This window comes from Serinus canaria, chromosome 22, assembly GCF_022539315.1.
Source record: "Serinus canaria isolate serCan28SL12 chromosome 22, serCan2020, whole genome shotgun sequence".
NCBI classification, from domain to species: domain Eukaryota; kingdom Metazoa; phylum Chordata; class Aves; order Passeriformes; family Fringillidae; genus Serinus; species Serinus canaria.
Window position 1 is genome coordinate 839,502 of NC_066335.1, and position 15,789 is coordinate 855,290.

At 61.6% G+C, this 15,789-nt stretch overlaps 2 protein-coding genes across 2 annotated transcripts in view; one reads left to right on the forward strand and one right to left on the reverse strand.

The window, feature by feature from the left end:
• KANSL3 (KAT8 regulatory NSL complex subunit 3) overlaps positions 1–7,950 on the forward strand; it is a 15,883-nt gene extending 7,933 nt beyond the window's left edge. The window contains 8 exon segments of the mRNA XM_018925140.3: positions 661–738; positions 2,217–2,402; positions 3,756–3,834; positions 4,077–4,225; positions 4,718–4,830; positions 5,405–5,624; positions 5,793–5,917; positions 7,628–7,950. Of these exon segments, the coding sequence (XP_018780685.3) occupies positions 661–738; positions 2,217–2,402; positions 3,756–3,834; positions 4,077–4,225; positions 4,718–4,830; positions 5,405–5,624; positions 5,793–5,917; positions 7,628–7,630 (953 nt within the window). The 3' untranslated portion in view covers positions 7,631–7,950.
• A 987-nt stretch (positions 7,951–8,937) lies between these two features.
• On the reverse strand, positions 8,938–14,016 carry ARID5A (AT-rich interaction domain 5A). Its single transcript, XM_050983092.1, has 7 exons — positions 13,790–14,016; positions 12,108–12,206; positions 11,093–11,285; positions 10,933–10,985; positions 10,728–10,825; positions 10,502–10,637; positions 8,938–10,356 (listed from the first exon to the last, which is right to left on the reverse strand). The coding sequence occupies exons 2-7, from the start codon at positions 12,168–12,170 to the stop codon at positions 9,103–9,105; spliced, it is 1,797 nt and encodes a 598-aa protein (XP_050839049.1). The 5' UTR covers positions 12,171–12,206; positions 13,790–14,016; the 3' UTR covers positions 8,938–9,102.
• Positions 14,017–15,789: the final 1,773 nt, after the last annotated feature.

Genomic DNA, 15,789 nt, shown 5'->3' on the forward strand with positions numbered 1-15,789 from the left:
CTCAGGACAGACCTGGACAGGCTGGTGGATGTCACCTGCAGCAGTGACCCTGCATGTCCCTCCTGGCTTGGGGATGGGCTCCAGGGGGAAGCTGGAGCTTGGATCTGCCTTCATTCCTCAGCCCAGGGACTGAAGGGTTGTGTTCCTGAGGGAGGCAGGAGGAGGCTCTGTGGTGGAGCTGTTGGGAGCCTGGTCCTGTTGGGAATGCTGAGGTTATTCCCAGTGCCTGGTTCTCTCAGGAATGCTGTGGTGATTCCTGGTGCCTAATTTTCTTGGGAATGCCGTGGTGATTCCCAGCCAGAGCTGTTCAAGGCACTGCTGGCTCCCATCTCCCAGCTGCTCTCAGGCCCTTGGTTCAGCCCAGCCCAGCTCAGCCCAGCCCAGCTCAGCCCAGCTCAGCCCAGCCCAGCTCAGCCCAGCTCAGCCCAGCCCAGCTCAGCCCAGCTCAGCCCTGCTCTCCTCTCAGCGCTGTCCCACTGGCTGTGGCAGGCTCTCTGTTGGGAATGAGCCATCCCAGGATGTGCTCCTGTGGCTGGATGCATCCTGTCCAGAGCTCTGCCTGCTCCCAAGTCCCCTCTCAGTGTCACAGCGGTGTCCCCAGAGCCCCTGTCCCCTGCAGAGCCGGGCTGTGATTCTGTGATTCTCTCTGATTCATTTCAGCTCAGTTTGCTGCTTTTCTGAAACAAAACATGCTGGTGAGGAAAGCTCTTCCTCCTGGCACCTCCTCATGTCTCTTTGGTGAGTATCTCCTCACTCCTCGCTGGCTCTCTGCCTGTCTCCCTCCTTCTCTCTGTCTCTGCTGCCTTCCTCCATCATCCTCCTCTTCCCCTTCCTTTGGGGCTGTGTCCCCAATGTGTCCCCTCATCCCCTGCTTTGTGCTACTCTGCTGTTTGGAGCTCCAGCCCAGGGCCCTCTTTGCCAGCAGAGATCTCAGGCTTTGCTGAGCTCCTCCTGCTCCCCATGGATAAATCTCAGGCTTTGCTGAGCTCCTCCTGCCCCCCATGGATAAATCTCAGGCTTTGCTGAGCTCCTCCTGCCCCCCATGGATAAAAGCTGGAGTCTGGATTGTTCTGAGGGACTGGAGCTTGGTGTTTAACCCTTTCCTGTGCTGGGGGTGTGGACACCAGCGTGACACACCTGGGGACACGTGGGACAGCCAGGGGTGGACATGCAGCAGCACAGCTTGGTTTGAGGGATTAGGGAAGAACAGAGAGGTCAGGGACAGGGATGGTCTTGGGAAGGTTCTGATGGATCAGGGATGGCTTTGGGAAGGCTCTGATGGATCAGGGATGGCTTTGGGAAGGTTCTAATGGATCAGGGATGGCTTTGGGAAGGTTCTGATGGATCAGAGATGGCTTTGGAAGGTTCTGATGGATCAGAGATGGCTTTGGGAAGGCTCTGATGGCTCCACAATGGCTTTGGGAAGCTTCCAGGGACACAGAGGGACACCCCAGGGTCCCTGCCTGCCCGTGCTCTGAGGGTCACCTGGTGCCCATGCATGTGCCACTCGCTCCTGCCTGGCTGCTGGCCCTGGGCTGGGGCTGTGGGGCCTGCAGGGCTCTCCTGGATGCTTTGGATATCTGGGAAGGTTGGGAGTTCTCAGCATTCCAGGCTGGGGCAGGGGGACTGTACCCCAGTGGTGGCAGATGTGGCTTGGCAGGGTGTGCCAGCTCGTGGCCATGTCCCTGGGCTGCACTTGAGGCTCCTCTCTGCTTTTTGGGGTCACCCTGGCCTCAGGGAGCTTGTGCTTGGGGCAGGGGGCTCTCAGCTGTGGGGTTTCTGCCCCAGGCCCTTGCAGTGTGGGGTTTTGGGGGCTTGGCTTTGCTGCAGCACCTCCTCTGCTTCGCTTGGTGCCTCTCAAACCCTGCCCAGCCCCTGGAGAGGAGCTGGAGGATCCTGTGCCTGTGCTGGAGCAGCAGCTGGGCTGAGCTCTGACCCTCTGTGCCTGCAAGCCCTCACCTTGTCCCCTCACCTGGCCAGCAGGGCTGCTGGAGGGGCTGACCCCAGGATTTTGGGGTGAAAATGCCCCTGTGGAGCTGTGGCAGCCGTGCAGAGCCAGGGCAGCCCTGGCAGCCTGTCCAGCTCTGGGGTCTCAGGGGGTTCCTGTGCATGAGAGCTGGGCAGGCTGGCACAGAGGGAGCTGTGCATGGGCACGTTCCCCTCCTGGTACCCCGAGCTACCCTGGGCACTCCAAAAGCCCCTTCTGTGTCCCCCAGTTCCAGTGGCCTCCGAGCACTCGGAGGGGGCTGACAAAGATGATGTGAGAGTGCAGCTGAAGAGGCAGCAGAGCCCCAGCCCGACCCCGTGCACCAAAGCCTCCAAACGAGCCAAAATCAAGGTGACCATTGTCTCCCACGGAGATGCCACGGGCACTGGAGCAGCCCTGAGCACCCAGGCTGAAAGTGAGTTGGGACCTGGCTGTGGCACCTGGCAGGGCCTGGCGGGGAGGGAGCTGTGCTTTGTTAGTCCTGGTTTTCCTTAGTCCCGGTTTTTCCTTAGCCCTGCTTTTTGGAGGATTTAGTGCAGGGAAAGGTGGAGAATCCAGCTGTGAGTGCCTGGGAGGGCCTTGGCAGAAGCCATTTTTCCATGGCCTTGGAATTCCACTCTCCTGAGAAACAGCCTGGAGCTGGGGGGAGATCCTGCACCTCCCTCTGGTCAGGCACCTTCTTCTGGAGGCCTGGAGCTGCTGCTGGGAGCAGGGTGCTAGGTCCTGCTGGGAGCAGGGTGCTGGGTGCTACTGGTGCTGCTGGGAGCAGGGTTCTGGTCCTGCTGGGCTGCTTGGAGCAGGGTTCTGGTCCTGCTGGTGGTGCTTGGAGCAGGGTTCTGGTCCTGCTGGGCTGCTTGGAGCAGGGTTCTGGTCCTGCTGGTGCTGCTTGGAGCAGGGTTCTGGTCCTGCTGGTGCTGCTTGGAGCAGGGTTCTGGTCCTGCTGGACCCCTCCTCTCCACGTTCCTCCCACCTGGACCCCGCTGCTGCCTGAGGGATCGTGGTGAAGTTGCTGCCTCTGGAAGAGTTCTGTGCCCTCCAGATCCCCCACCCAGCCGAGCTGCCCACTCTGCTGATCCCCCTGGAGGCTGGAGTGTGGCAGGCACCCCTGGGATTCCCATCCCAGCAAATCCCAGCTCCCACCCTGCCTCTGCACCTGGAAAATGCCCAGGAAGAGCTGGTGGGCTCCATCTGCCTGCCACAAGGCACAAATCCGCCTCCTTCTGGAAGGTTTCACTTGCAACTTTTTTCGTTTTATTTTTAATTTTCCAAACTTTACTTCTTTCCACAGAAAGGAAATGAGTTGCAGAAGTAAACATGAACCCAAACAAGAATTGCCTCTTTGCCAGGAGGAATGCACAAGGAAGGAATGCAGTTGTATCCCCCAGTGCTGCAATAAACAAATTAACAAATTCTGTGGCTTGTCGCATCCCTGTGTATTTTGTAAAGTGTCTTGGAGCAAGAATCCTTACAAAATCATCCAGATCCCAGCAATCCATGCATGGGACTGGAGGGGATTAGTGGAGAGAACCTCTAGGAGAGAGATTTGCATTTGGTGGCAGGGCCCTGAGGCCCGTAGGGATTTCGGGAGGCGATTCCTTCCCTCCTGCCTCTGGAATTCCATATTTTGTGTGTTCTAACTGGATTTTGCTCCTCCCAGTCTGGGATTGCTGCAGAAGATGCTCTGGGAGCTGGATGGGTACTTGGAACAGGGGGATCCCAGAGGGTTTGTGGGGGACAGGAGCTGAGCATTCTCCTTTTTGTTTTGCAGTTGTCTCCGGGAAGCCGCTGTCCCTGGGTCAGGCCGTGTCCAGCACCAAGGAGCTCTCGGGGCTGCTCTCCACCCCCAAGTGAGTGGGAACTGGGAATTCTGGGGGTCTTTATCTCCTGCACGTGGAGCTTTCTGGCGTGGGGGAGGCTCTGGAGCTCCTGGAAACTCCAGTGGGGCCTGGGAATGGCAGGAGTGGAGGTGCTGTGGCTGTGTCTGCTGTGGTTTCCCAACCTCAGGTTTGTTTATCTCTGTCTTTGTGGTGGCTTTGGCAGAAATTCTCTCTATCCCAGCCCTCACCGGGGTCTATCCCTTCCCTTTTAGGCTGAGCTCAAGCGCAGAGGCCTCGCTGAGCCCGGCTCAGCCCGGGATCCCCAGCAGCTCCGCCCCCAGCGCCTTCCACGCCCTGCAGAGCCGGCTGGTGGCCAGCAGCAGCCACGGCCTGCCAGCCCAGCCAGCCACTGCCCTGCCAGGTACCAGGGGACAGCTCACAGGGTTTGGGGGAGCCTCTCTTTGCCCTCCCCAGCCTGGCTGAGGTGGGGCTGGTGGGGATGGCGGCATTTGTGTGTAAAACAGCCAAATCCCAAATCCTGCTGTGCTCCACAGCCACCCCTCTGTGGCTCAGCAGGGAAATGGAGCCAGGCCAGGGGTTTGGGGTGGGTTTTGGGAATGGTTCTGTCCCCAGAGGGTGCTGGGCACTGCCCAGGGAACGGGCACAGCCCCGAGGCTCCCGGAGCTCCAGGAGCCTTTGGATTTTGGGGTGTCTGTTCAGGGCTCCCAGGGCTGGATTGGATGATCCCAGTGGGTTCCTTCCCATTCAGGGCATTCCCTGATCCCGTAAAGGAGCTGTGGGAGGATCCCCAGTGCCCTCAGGTTGAATAACAGCTCTGCAGCCCCAGGCCAGCCCCAAAATCTGGTGCTGGTGACCCTTCCCAGGCTGACCTTGTCCTTCCCTGGGTTTTCAGGAGCAGCCTCTGCCAGCAGCCTGCTCCAGGGGCTGAGCTTCAGCCTGCAGGACATGGGCACCAAGGCCTCCAGCCTGGCCCCCAGCGCGGCCACCGCCGGCTCACCTGTGCAGGTGAGCAGCCCCTGGAGACCCCACGGGGCAGGGGAGGCTTTGGGGGGCAGAGGGAGCCTGGGTGGGAGATCAGAGGTGTGCTCTGGGTGTTCCTGAAAGAGCTCTGTGAGGAGCTGTTTCTGTGCAGGCAGCCCCAGACTGCTGAGCTGGGAAGGATCAGTGGGAAAAGCCACACTGGGACCTCTCAGGGTCCCACTTTGAGCCACTCAGAGTTCCAGGCTAGGAGGGACAAATCTGTCAGGACCAGCCCTGCCCATGGCCAGAGAGAAGTGTGGAAACCCCAGAGGCTCTGCTGGGGAGAGGAGTGGCCATCCTGGCGGGCCTGCAGGAGCTCAGGGCTGCCCCTGTCCTTGCAGAGCTCAGCTTTAGCCTGGCCCTGCAGGAGTTCAGGGCTGCCCCTGTCCTTGCAGAGCTCAGCTTAGCCCGGGCCTGCAGGAGCTCAGGGCTGCCCCCTGGCCCTTCAGGAGCTCAGGGCTGCCCCTGTCCTTGCAGAGCTCAGCTTTAGCCTGGCCTGCAGGAGCTCAGGGCTGCCCCCTGGCCCTGCAGGAGCTCAGGGCTGCCCCTGTCCTTGCAGAGCTCGGCGCTGAAGGCCCCTGGAGCCCTGCAGAGCCTGGCTGCCATCAGCACAGACACGGGCGCCGTGGTGCGCACTATCCCCGTGGCCACCTCGCTGGCCCTGGGGGCCTCGGCTGGCAGCAAGCCCACGGCCATCCACCAGCTGCTGAGCAATGGGGGGCTGGCCAAGCTGGCCAGCAGCCTGCCAGGGCTGGCCCACATCTCCAACCAGGCTGCAGGTGAGTGAGAGACAGGGAGGGAGGGAGGTGCTGCCAGTGTCTGGGGCTTTTTTCCCAAAGCTCCTCCTGCTCTGTGAGCTGGTGCTTCCCAAGGGGTCCCTCTGAGCCATGTTTGGAGGTGGCCTCCACCTTCCCTGTGTCTCAGGGACATTTCTGTGTGCTCTGCAGGCCTCAAGGCCCCGGCCACCATCACGGTGACACTGCGGGGACAGCCCGGCCGCGTGGGCACCCTGAGCCAGGCAGGGCTGGGCACAGCTCAGCCCCAGCTGGAGGAGCAGCCCCAGGGCCCTCAGGTAAGGGGGTCACCTCTCTTTGCTCACCTGGGCAGCTCCTGGCCCTGCCAGGTGCAGCTGTTCTATCTCTGGGGTGTGAGGAGGGGGTGACAGGAGCCAGGGAGTTGTCACTGTGTCTGTTCAGGTTTGATTGTCCTTGATCCCATGGAATTGTGGGATGGTTTGGGCTCAAAGGGAGCTCAAATCCCACCCAGTGCCACCCCTACCACAGCAGGGGCACCTCCCACTGTCCCAGGGTGGTTTGGCTCATGCTGCCTCAGACCTGACCATGCACCCATCATGTCCAGGAGTTCCCAGGCAGAGTCCTGGCTAAATCTCAGGATTTTTGGGATTTTCTTCCCTCGACCTTCCTAAGTTTCTTGCACTCACTGAGCTCAGAGCTTGCAGCCCAGAGCTGGTCCCCCTCAGGTCAGTGGGGGCAGGTCTGAAATTCTGTGTCAGAGGGCAGCTTTGGTGCTTTTCAATCCCCCTCGGAGCTGCTGGGCTGCCTTTGGTGTCCCTGTCACCTTGAAACCCTCTGAACACCCATGAACAGGGCTGGACCTGGTCTCCAGGCTGAGGCCATCCAGGAAGGGGTTAATGCTTTGGATCCTGACTTTCCTTTACAATGCTGAGCTTGTGTGTTCAAGGCTGGGCTCAAACCCTGCCAGGGCTGCTCCAAAGCAAACTGAAAGCAGCTCTGACAGGAAATGAGGGTTTGTTCCTAATTTTAGCCCTGACATCAGCGGGGTTACGTAACCTTCCCCAAAGGCTTCAGCAGCAGCCAGGGCTGAGATTCCCTTTGCAATTCCAGATGAGGGCTCTGCAGCAAGCTGGGATTTAAATTTGGGGCTGAGCTGTGCTGTGGGGTGGGCACTTCCCTTGGCATCCCCCGTGGGCATCACAGGGATCTCCCCTGGGAGCAGGGTGAGGAGAAACCTGAGGGTTTGTATGGCTGGGAGGTGAGAATCAGAGTAAAACTGGGTTTATCTTCTCACTAAACTTGGACCTTGTGGGGTGTCTGTCCCCTGCAGTGTGGGGACAGCCACAGCTCTGTGTCCTGTGGTTCTCCAAGGCCTGGAGCTGGGGTTTGGGTGAGGATGGTGTGAGAAGAGCTCCCAGCCCTTGGAGGCAGGAATTCCTTTCCCTTCCTGGACTCTCCCCTGCCAGGAACACAGATTTTAGTCACAGCCTGTGCAGTCAGGGCAGGCCTGAGCTGGGGGTCTGGCCTTGCTGGGAAAGGTCACAGCATCCTAGAAGGGACTTTGGAGCCCATCCAGTCCCACCAGGGGCAGGGACACCTTCTCCTGCCCAGGAGGCTCCAAGCCCTGTCCAGCCTGGCCTTGGGCACTGCCAGGAAAACTCTGGGGCTGCCCTGAGGGGCCTGGCTGGGCAGGAACCCCGGGGAGGGACCTGAGGGGGGAGAAACTGCAGGGGGAGAGGAACTTCCTGGGGATCTGAGCAGGGAAATGCTTCCTGGGGATCTGGGAATGGAACCGTGCCAGTTTGGGTGCTGGATCTGGATGTCCTGGCAGTGGAGCTGTGCCAGTTTGGGTGCTGGATTCCAGGGATCTGGGTGCTCTGGAATGGAGCTGTGCCAGTTTGGGCATTGTGGTTGCCCTGCCTGGGCTGTGCCAGTGTTGGGGGATGAACCAGGCTCAGGGGGGCAGTTCTGCAGCCCAGGGTGGGCAGGATGTCCCCAGAGCACTGACCCTGTCTCCTTGTCCACAGTGACCACCACGGAGCTCCTGTGGTGTGGGAGGCCAGGCTGGCAGCACTGGCTGGGTGTGGCATTGCTGAGGCTGCCCTGTGCCAGCCTGGGCACCCCACAGTGGCACCTGTCTTGCACGGCACCTCCAGGACACTTTGGGGACACTTTGTGGGGCTGGCCAGCAGCAGCCACGCTGTCCTGGGGGCTGTGGGGACCTCCAGAATTCCTGGAGGATGGGAAAGTGGGGGTGTTTTTCTGGGTTTGTTGCTGTTTAATAAAAAAATTCCTTTTTTTAATGCATTTTTAAAAATTTTGTTGTGCTTCTGGACTGAGTTTGTGGCTGTGGCCACTCTGGAGCTGGCTTTTGTTGGGGATGGATTTTGTGAGTGCTGAAGGATCCATGGAAGGATCCACACTGGGCAGCTCCCTGAAATAATCAGAGAATCCTGGGATCTCCTGAGTGGCAGGGACCCACTGGGATCATCAGTCCAGCCCCAAAATCTGAGCTTGGGCAGCCTCAGGACTGTGCCCATTCCCTGGGCAGTGCCCAGCACCCTCTGGAGGAAGAACCTTTCCCAAAATCCAGCTTCTGCCCCCAAACTTGGCCTGTCTATGAATTCTGTGGTCCCTCCACGCTGACTCACAGCTCCTGCTCCCCCTGAAGCTGTCACAACCCTGGGGACAAGGAGGTGCCACTGTCCCTGTGCCCTGCCCGCTGTCCTGCGGGTGGGGAGAGCGAGGCCTCCACAGAGCCTTGGCTTGGTCTGGAACGGCTCAGGTGGAGCTGCTGGGGGCAAAAATCACCTGGCGGCAAAAAGGACCCAGAGGCAAAAAAGGACCTGGAGGCAAAAAAGGACCTGAGGCAAAAAGGACTTGGGAGGCACAAAGGACCTGGAAGCAATAAGGACCTGCAGACAAAAAGGACCTGGGGGAAAATAGGACCTGGAAGCAAAAAGGATTCTGGAGGCAAAAAAAGGGACCTGAAGGCAAAAAGGACCTTGAGGCTCAAAGGATCTGGAGCTGTGGCTGAGCTGGTTCCCACCTGGACTCACGGCTGCTCCATGGAATTGCTGCCGTTCCCCCAAAAGTGAGGTGGAAAAGCTCTTCCTTCCCTCCCCACAGATGAGGTCTCAGCCCCATGGCTCTGGGTTCGGGGAGAGGATCCCCCCAAGCCCTGCCCTGATCCCAGGAACCAAGGACACCCCAAGCTGCCAGCTCGGGAGCAGCCCGGCAGGTTTGTTCCCTTTCCACCTCTGGAATGACCCAAACCCCAAACCCGGGTGCGGGGATGGGAACAACCATCCCCTGGCAGGAACAGACACCTCCAGCACCGCTTTTGCTCCCTTTTTTATAGATTTGTGTGTGGATATATAGAAAATAGAGAGAACCGTGGGGCGCCCCCAGCGGAGCCACCGCCGGCTACGAACAGCTCTAAGATGGACAATCAAAAGGGCCCAGTCCGGATTGTCCCCTCGCTGTCCCCGCCACGGCAGCGCTAGGGTCTGGCGTGGTGCGGGAAGGCCGGGACGTGCGGGGAGCTGCAGGAGCGCTGCCCGTGCCACGGAGCCGCCGGGTACAGCCGGGGCCGCGCCGAGCTCCCGTAGGACGCGGGCAAGCGGCCGGCGCCGGTGGCCAGCGGGCGGCACAGCTCGGAGGCCACCACCAAGGGGCTGGGGAAAGCCGGGATCACCAAGGGGCTCACGGAGAGCGCCGGGGCCACCGGCACGCCCTGGGTTCTCAGGTGCTCCAGGGGGCTCCCGAAGCCGCCCGGGAAGTGCAGCGCGGCTCCCTTGAAAGCGTCCGGCGGCAGCGGCGCGGTGAAACCCGCGGTGGCCACCACGGCCTTGGGCTTGGCCAGCACTTGGTGGCCGCCCGGCGAGCGGCTCCGCCTGTCCCTGCCATCCTTGGCCAAGGGGGACACGGCGCGCCCTTGGCCGAAGGGCTCCTCGTCCTCCTCCTCATCATCATAATCATCTTCCTCCTCCTCCTCGTGGTGGCCGTGGCCGGCCCGGGGCGCGGCGGGGCCGAAGGTGGCCCCGGGGGGCACCCAGCAGGCCTGGACAGCGGCGGCCCGGCCATCCCACGGCCGCCCTGCCGGGCTCCGCAGCTCCGGGGGCTGCTCGGGCTCCTCGGGCCGCGCCGGGAAAGCGGAGGGCGGCTCCAAAAAATCCTTCAGGTTGGAGAAGTAGCCCCAGAGCGGGGGACAGCCGCCAGGCTGCGGGCCCTCGCTGCGGTAGGCGTGGAAGTAGCCGGTGAAGACGGCGGGGGCCGCGCCGCCGTCCTGCGGGCAGCCCTGGCTGTCTCTGCCCGCCGGGGATGCGCTGCGGGCCGGGCCCGCCTCGCTCGCCACGCTCGGAGCTCTGTCCGGAGCTCCCCGGGGCTCCGGGCTCCTCTGCTCAGCTGGCCCAGGGCCGGGGGGCCCGGGCTGCTCGGGGCCGCAGTCGCTCGGTGCCCGGCGGCCCTCGGGGCAGTGGCGCTTGTGGCAGTGCAAGGACTCGGCCTTGCTCACCTGCGCCAGCAGCTTCTTCTTGGCCAGCGGGGACATGATGGGGTGGTTCCCTTTGGAGTAGAAGCTGGAGAAGAGGCGCTTGTAGGTCTCGCTGTGGCTCCTGCAGGGGCTGGGACACCTCCCCGAGGGGCTGGGGGCTGGCATGGCCGGGATGGCCGGGCTGGAGCGTCCCTCTGTCCCCCGGCCCCGCTCCGCCGCGTCCTCCACGGCCGCCTCCGGCCGTGCCTTGTCCGGAACCACCTGCGAGCGGAGGGGTCGGGCTGTGGGTGCCGCATCCCGGGCTGGGGTCTCGGCTCCCACCCCCCGCTCTCATTCCCCGGCCGGCCCGTCCCTCCCTGCCCTGCCCGGCCCCGGGCGGGTTCCGGCCTCCGGAGGGGCCGCGCACCTGCTCGCGGCCCTTCTCCTTCCTGGCCCTCTTGCTCTTGTCGTCCTTGGAGACCTTGTACTGCCGGCGGGGTTTGCTGGGGGGCAGCGGTTTGTCCTCCTCGCCCTTGAGGTGCCGCACGTAGGGAAGGACGAGCCTGCGGAGCGAGCGGGGAGCGCGGTGAGCGCCGCGCCGGGGGAAACTGAGGCAGGCGGCAGGAAAGCCCCCCGGCCCGGCCGGGTCCCACCTCTCGTAGTGGCGCCGGGTGCAGGTGGCCGCGCTGGTGCTGCCGGGGCTGCCCCCGAGCTCGTCGTAGACGTTCTTCCAGAGCCGGCGACCCGTCACCTGCGGTGAGAGGGATGGACAGAAGGACAGAGGGACAGAGTGAGCCCCGACACCCCAGGGACATCCTGGCACCCAGGGGACACCCCGGCTCCACGGCCACCACTCACCAGCTCGTAGGCTCCCAGCTTTTCCACGGCCTTGTAGATCTTCCAGAGGTTAACTGGGAATAAATAAAGGAGAGATGCCGAGGGTCAGGAGGACACGAGAGGGACCTGAGCACGGCCACCCCCCCTGTCCCCGTCCCTGTCCCCTGGTGGGGGGACATACTCTGCTTGAAGCCAAGGTGCGGGATCCTCTCGATGGGCGTGTGCCGCTCCTTCATGAACTTGTAGAGGCTGACGAGGAAAGCCTCCTCTTCCTCCTTCTCCTTGTCCTCCTTGTCCTTCTCCTCCTTGTCCTTATCCCCACCTTCTCCCACTGCCTTGTCCCTCTCGGTGCCATCCCCGGTCCCCGGTGCGTCCTGCGGGACACGGGGATGAGTTTTGGGGGCCCCTTCACCCGCACCCCCATTCCCTGCAGCCGGGAGAGCTCCGGACCCGTTCCCCGGGGAGCTCCGGACCCGTTCCCCGGCAGCCCCGGGCCCGTGGCCAAGTTGGTCAGAGCGCTGGATGCGGGTGAGAACACGAGGAGCGGCTTCCAGGAAAACAGACGGGCAGAAATTCCGAAATTCAGGCCCCCCCCCCGCGCCGCCGCCGCCTTTCTCAGCTAAAAATGTTCCTCGTTTGTTTGTTCTACATTTTCCGGAGTTATAAAACTTGTTGCTATTTTTGGGCAAAGAAGCTGCTCGGCTCCCAAGTCCGTCGTTTTCTATTTTTTTCAGTCTTTTTTTTTTCCTTTTTTTTTTTTTTTTGTTCTTTCTATTCATTTAACAGCTTGTGACAGACACCGGATTTTAACGGCTGAAAGAGTTCAAAGCTTTCTTTTTTTTTCTTTTCTTTTTTGGGTTTGGGTTTTTTTTGTTTTTTTTTTTTTTTTTGTGTGTGTGAAATAAAAAGCTGCTGGGGGGAGGGAAAAGCTCGAGCGCCACAAAACCCAAACCCCTTTTCCTCACGAGGACAAAAAATAATTACAAAAACGATCCTATTCCTATGGGACCACTCATTTCTCCCCCCCAAAATGCTATTTTTGGTTCATCGCCCCCCACCCAATGCTGGGAATTTCATATTTTGCCTCATCCTCACTTCCACCGTCGGCCAAAGCGCTGCCCGCGCTCCTCCCTCTCTCCCCCGAATTTTGGGGGGTTCAGCCCCCCCCCCCCCCAAAACCCCCGGGGTGCACTCACGGCGGGCTGGGCGGGGCTGGGGGGGTCCCGGGGGTCTCCTTGCGGCTCTTGGTTCTTCTCCATGGGGGGAAATCGCTGCCTGTGGGATCGGGACGGGACCTGGGAGGGAAAAAAAGAGGGGAGGGTGAGACCCCGAATTGCTGCTGCTCCCCTAAAATGACGGGGCAGTCGGGGAGATTTGGGGTTGCCCGTCGGGCACCGGAACCGGCCCGAGGCTGCTCCGTCCGTGCCTCCCCCCTGCGCCCCCCGTTCCGGGCTCGCCGCCCCCAAATCCCCCCCCCATGTTTGTGAGGAAAAACCCCGGGAAAACGGCGGAAAGCGGCGATGCCAACCTAGGGAAAGAGCGGGGCGGGCAGAGGGGGTCCCGAGGGGGTCCCCAGGTGCTCTCCACACCCCCCGGTCCCGCCCGAGCCCCTCCGGTGGTCCCGGTCCCGCTCGCGCTCACCGCCCGCGCCAGAGCCACGTGACCGAGGGGCGCGCCCGGTGGGCGGGGCCACAACCCCCTGTCGCTGCCCATTGGCTGGAGCTAACACGCCCCTTCTCCTATTGGGCAGCTGCGCTGTCTGTGCCCGCCCCCCCTCGGGGGACACGCCGGGAGTTGTAGTCCTGAAGCGGCAGGGCGCGCGCGGCTGTGGGTGAGCGCACCTGAGCACAGGTGCGTGAAGGGAGGGGTCTGTGCACCTGTGCGGGGCACGCGCGTGTGCCCAGGTGTGTGTACGCGGGCACAGAGGCGCCAGGTGCGTGTGGTGCAGGTGGGCAGGTGTGTGTGCAGGTACAGGTGTGCAGCAGGTACAGGTGCCACACACACAGGTGTCGCATACACCTGTGTGTGCAGGTACAGGTGTCACACACACAGAGGTATAAGTGTCCCACACACACCTGTGTGTGCAGGTGTCACACACACACACACACACACACACACACACACACACACACACACACAGAAGTGTGTATCAGGTCCAGGTGTCCCACACCTGTGTGTGCAGGTACCGATGTCTTCCCCGTGTCCCGCCCCCGCCGCCCCGGTTCGGTTCCCGGCATCGCTGACGCGATTTCCTCCCTTCCCGGCGGCGCTCCGAGCGCACGAAACCGCCGCGGCTTTTGAGGCAAAACGGGCCGGTTCGGGGCTAAACGAGCCCCGCCGGTGCCAACAACCCCCGCAACCCCAGACCCGCCGGTACCGGGCTGGGGGCGGCACCGGGCTCCAATTACACCCTTAATGAAGTAACAACAATCATTATCACAGCATTAATTCCGGCGCTTTCCGAACTAATCCCGAATCCCGCCCCGCTCCTCAGCCCCCGGGGCTGCTCCTCCTCCCCGAATTACCCAAACCCCGCCGGTTTAGGCCCAAACTGGCGGGGCTGGAGCGTCACGGCCCGGAATAGCGCGGGAGCGCTGCCAGGCAGTGACGGCGGCTGAGTAATGGGCTGAAGTCATCCTCCCTTCCCCATCCCGCGCCGCAGCTTTGGCCAAACACCCCCCCCCGACATCCCTGGGGGCTGCGGAGGGGCCGGGGACCCCCGGAGGCGGCCGCAGCTCCGGGACCCCCGCGGGGCTCCCGGTGCCTTCGGCATTTCGAGTTTCCCGGCTGGTCCCGCTCGGGACGCGGCGGGCGCGGGGGACGCGCGGCTCGGGGTGGGCCCCGGGACCCTCCCGACCCCCGGGATCCCCGGACTCACCGGCGGAGGCTCGGGCAGCGCTCCGGGGTGGCCGGAGCGGAGCGCGGGTGTCGCGGAGTGGGACCGAGCCCGGGATGAGTCAGCCCCGCTCGGGGAAGTGGCGTGTGCGAGCCGAAGCGGGGCGAGCCGCAGCCATTGACTCTTTCCTTACCGGAACGGACGCGCTTTTGGGGCTTCTCCCCCCGCGCCCCGAATGACTGGGCCGGACTTTCCCGGCCCCAAAGCGCCGCTCCCCGCGGCGGAGCCGCCCCGAGGGCGGGGACACGGCGGGATGCTCCGGGTTGGCGGTCCCGCTCCCTTCCCGCGGGTCCCCAGCATTCCGGGGACGCTTTCCCTTGTCTCTTGTCCCGGGATTGCCAATCCCCGTCCCGCGGCACCGGAGCCGCTCACACGGCGGGGACAGTCGGGGCTCAGAGCCCCGAGAATCCCCCCCTCCGCTTCGACTCGCGAGAGAGTCCCGAAAAATGAGAGAAAAAGAAAAAAAATCCCCCGGTGACTCATTTTGGGCTAAAAACCCGAGCAAGCAGCAGCGGGGGAAAGTCGGGAGGGGCACCGGGCTCCTGTTGCCCCTCCCGGGGTGGGAAGGGAGCGAAGGAGCCGCCGGTGTCACCGACCCCCCTTCCCCACCCTCCCCGCGATAAATGCGGGATTTAGCGAGAATGGGTGAAATAAACCAGCAAAAAACCCCACTCGGGGTTTTATTCCCGGTTTTTGTCTGGTCTGGGATGTCCAGAGCGGGAAGGGGGGGCCCTGCCTCAGTTTCCCCTTGGTCCTGTGTGGGAACTCAGCACATCACTCTGGATGTCCAGAGCTACCAAGAGAACCCTTGGGGGGCTCGGGAGCCTTGGAATGTTGCCAGAAGCACTTGGTGGATGGATTTTGATCCATCAGGGATGTGCCACCTGTGTATGAGGAGATGGAACCTGTGGGAATCACTGGGGTGTGAATGGTGAAGGGAAGACACAATTCTAGGGTAAATCCCAGATTTTGGGGTTTGGGTACAGGGGGGTTGTGGAGACAAGATGGAGCAGTCAGGGCGTGTCACCAGGCTCTTCTTTCTTCTCCTTGCCATCCATCTGCTGTGGTGGTGTTGGCACTTGGGGATTGGTCTGGGGTGAAGGTGCACATGGTAGTGAGGGTGACAGGTATTGGGAATGAAAGGTAAACATGATATACGTAGTTTTTGCTATAAAAAGACAAGACCTCCTTGTGGGCGGTCAGAGTGCCTTTGGCTGCCCTGCTGGTCAGATCTTGGTCAGGCAGAGAGAGAACTTTGTAGAAAAGAAATAACAAACAATTCTGAAGAAACAAAAAGCGCGAGTCCTTTGAAGCCCAGCGTGCAAAGAACCATCCTAGGCGTGTGTGGGAGCAGAGACGGACAGCCCAACCCCATAGCTGGTGGTCCCTGGCTGGGCGAGGAAGGTGGGCCATGAAGGTGGGCTGCAAGGGCTGCGCTGCAAGGGCTGCGAGGGCAGTGCCCAAGCGGGCAACTCCCAGTGAGCAGCTCCTGGAGCTGGACAGGTTCCCAGGAGACCACTGATAACTCCTTGGGAAAGCAGCCAGAGGGATCCGAAGAAGCGGCAGCCAAAAAGGACGTGGCACTCCACCTCTGCCGAAGGAGGCTCGTACCAGAACAGCCCAGACCAGGATTGGAAAGGCACCTCCAACCCCATCTCCTGTGACCGGCTGGACAGAGACCGGGAGCCTTCGGACTGCTCTGATGACGCGAATTCGGTAAGAAGGTCAAAAATTAAGAGCATGGGGAACACATCCTCCCAGGAACAAACAGACATTCTGTCAGCTTCACAAAGCGTGGCAGAGGTGAACACAAAGGGGATTTCTGTGAGAGCGCTCAAAGATTTATTGCTGTGGGTGAGATTTAATTATCCACATTTGGAGACCCGTGTGTTGTCTGAAGTGGGTTTCTGGTAGGAAGTTAATGGACACATATATCTTTTAGCCACAAAAGATGATGAGACGGCCTTGAAACTGCTGTCTTC

Excerpts from the sequence above, each read along its gene's own strand:
- ARID5A (XM_050983092.1), bottom strand. The coding sequence starts at position 12,170 with ATGGAGAAGAACCAAGAGCCGCAAGGAGACCCCCGGGACCCCCCCAGC. Across the intron at positions 10,986-11,092 it reads GCACCTTGGCTTCAAGCAGA|TTAACCTCTGGAAGATCTAC; the intron begins GTATGTCCCCCC and ends ATTTATTCCCAG. Across the intron at positions 10,826-10,932 it reads AGCTGGGAGCCTACGAGCTG|GTGACGGGTCGCCGGCTCTG; the intron begins GTGAGTGGTGGC and ends CTCTCACCGCAG.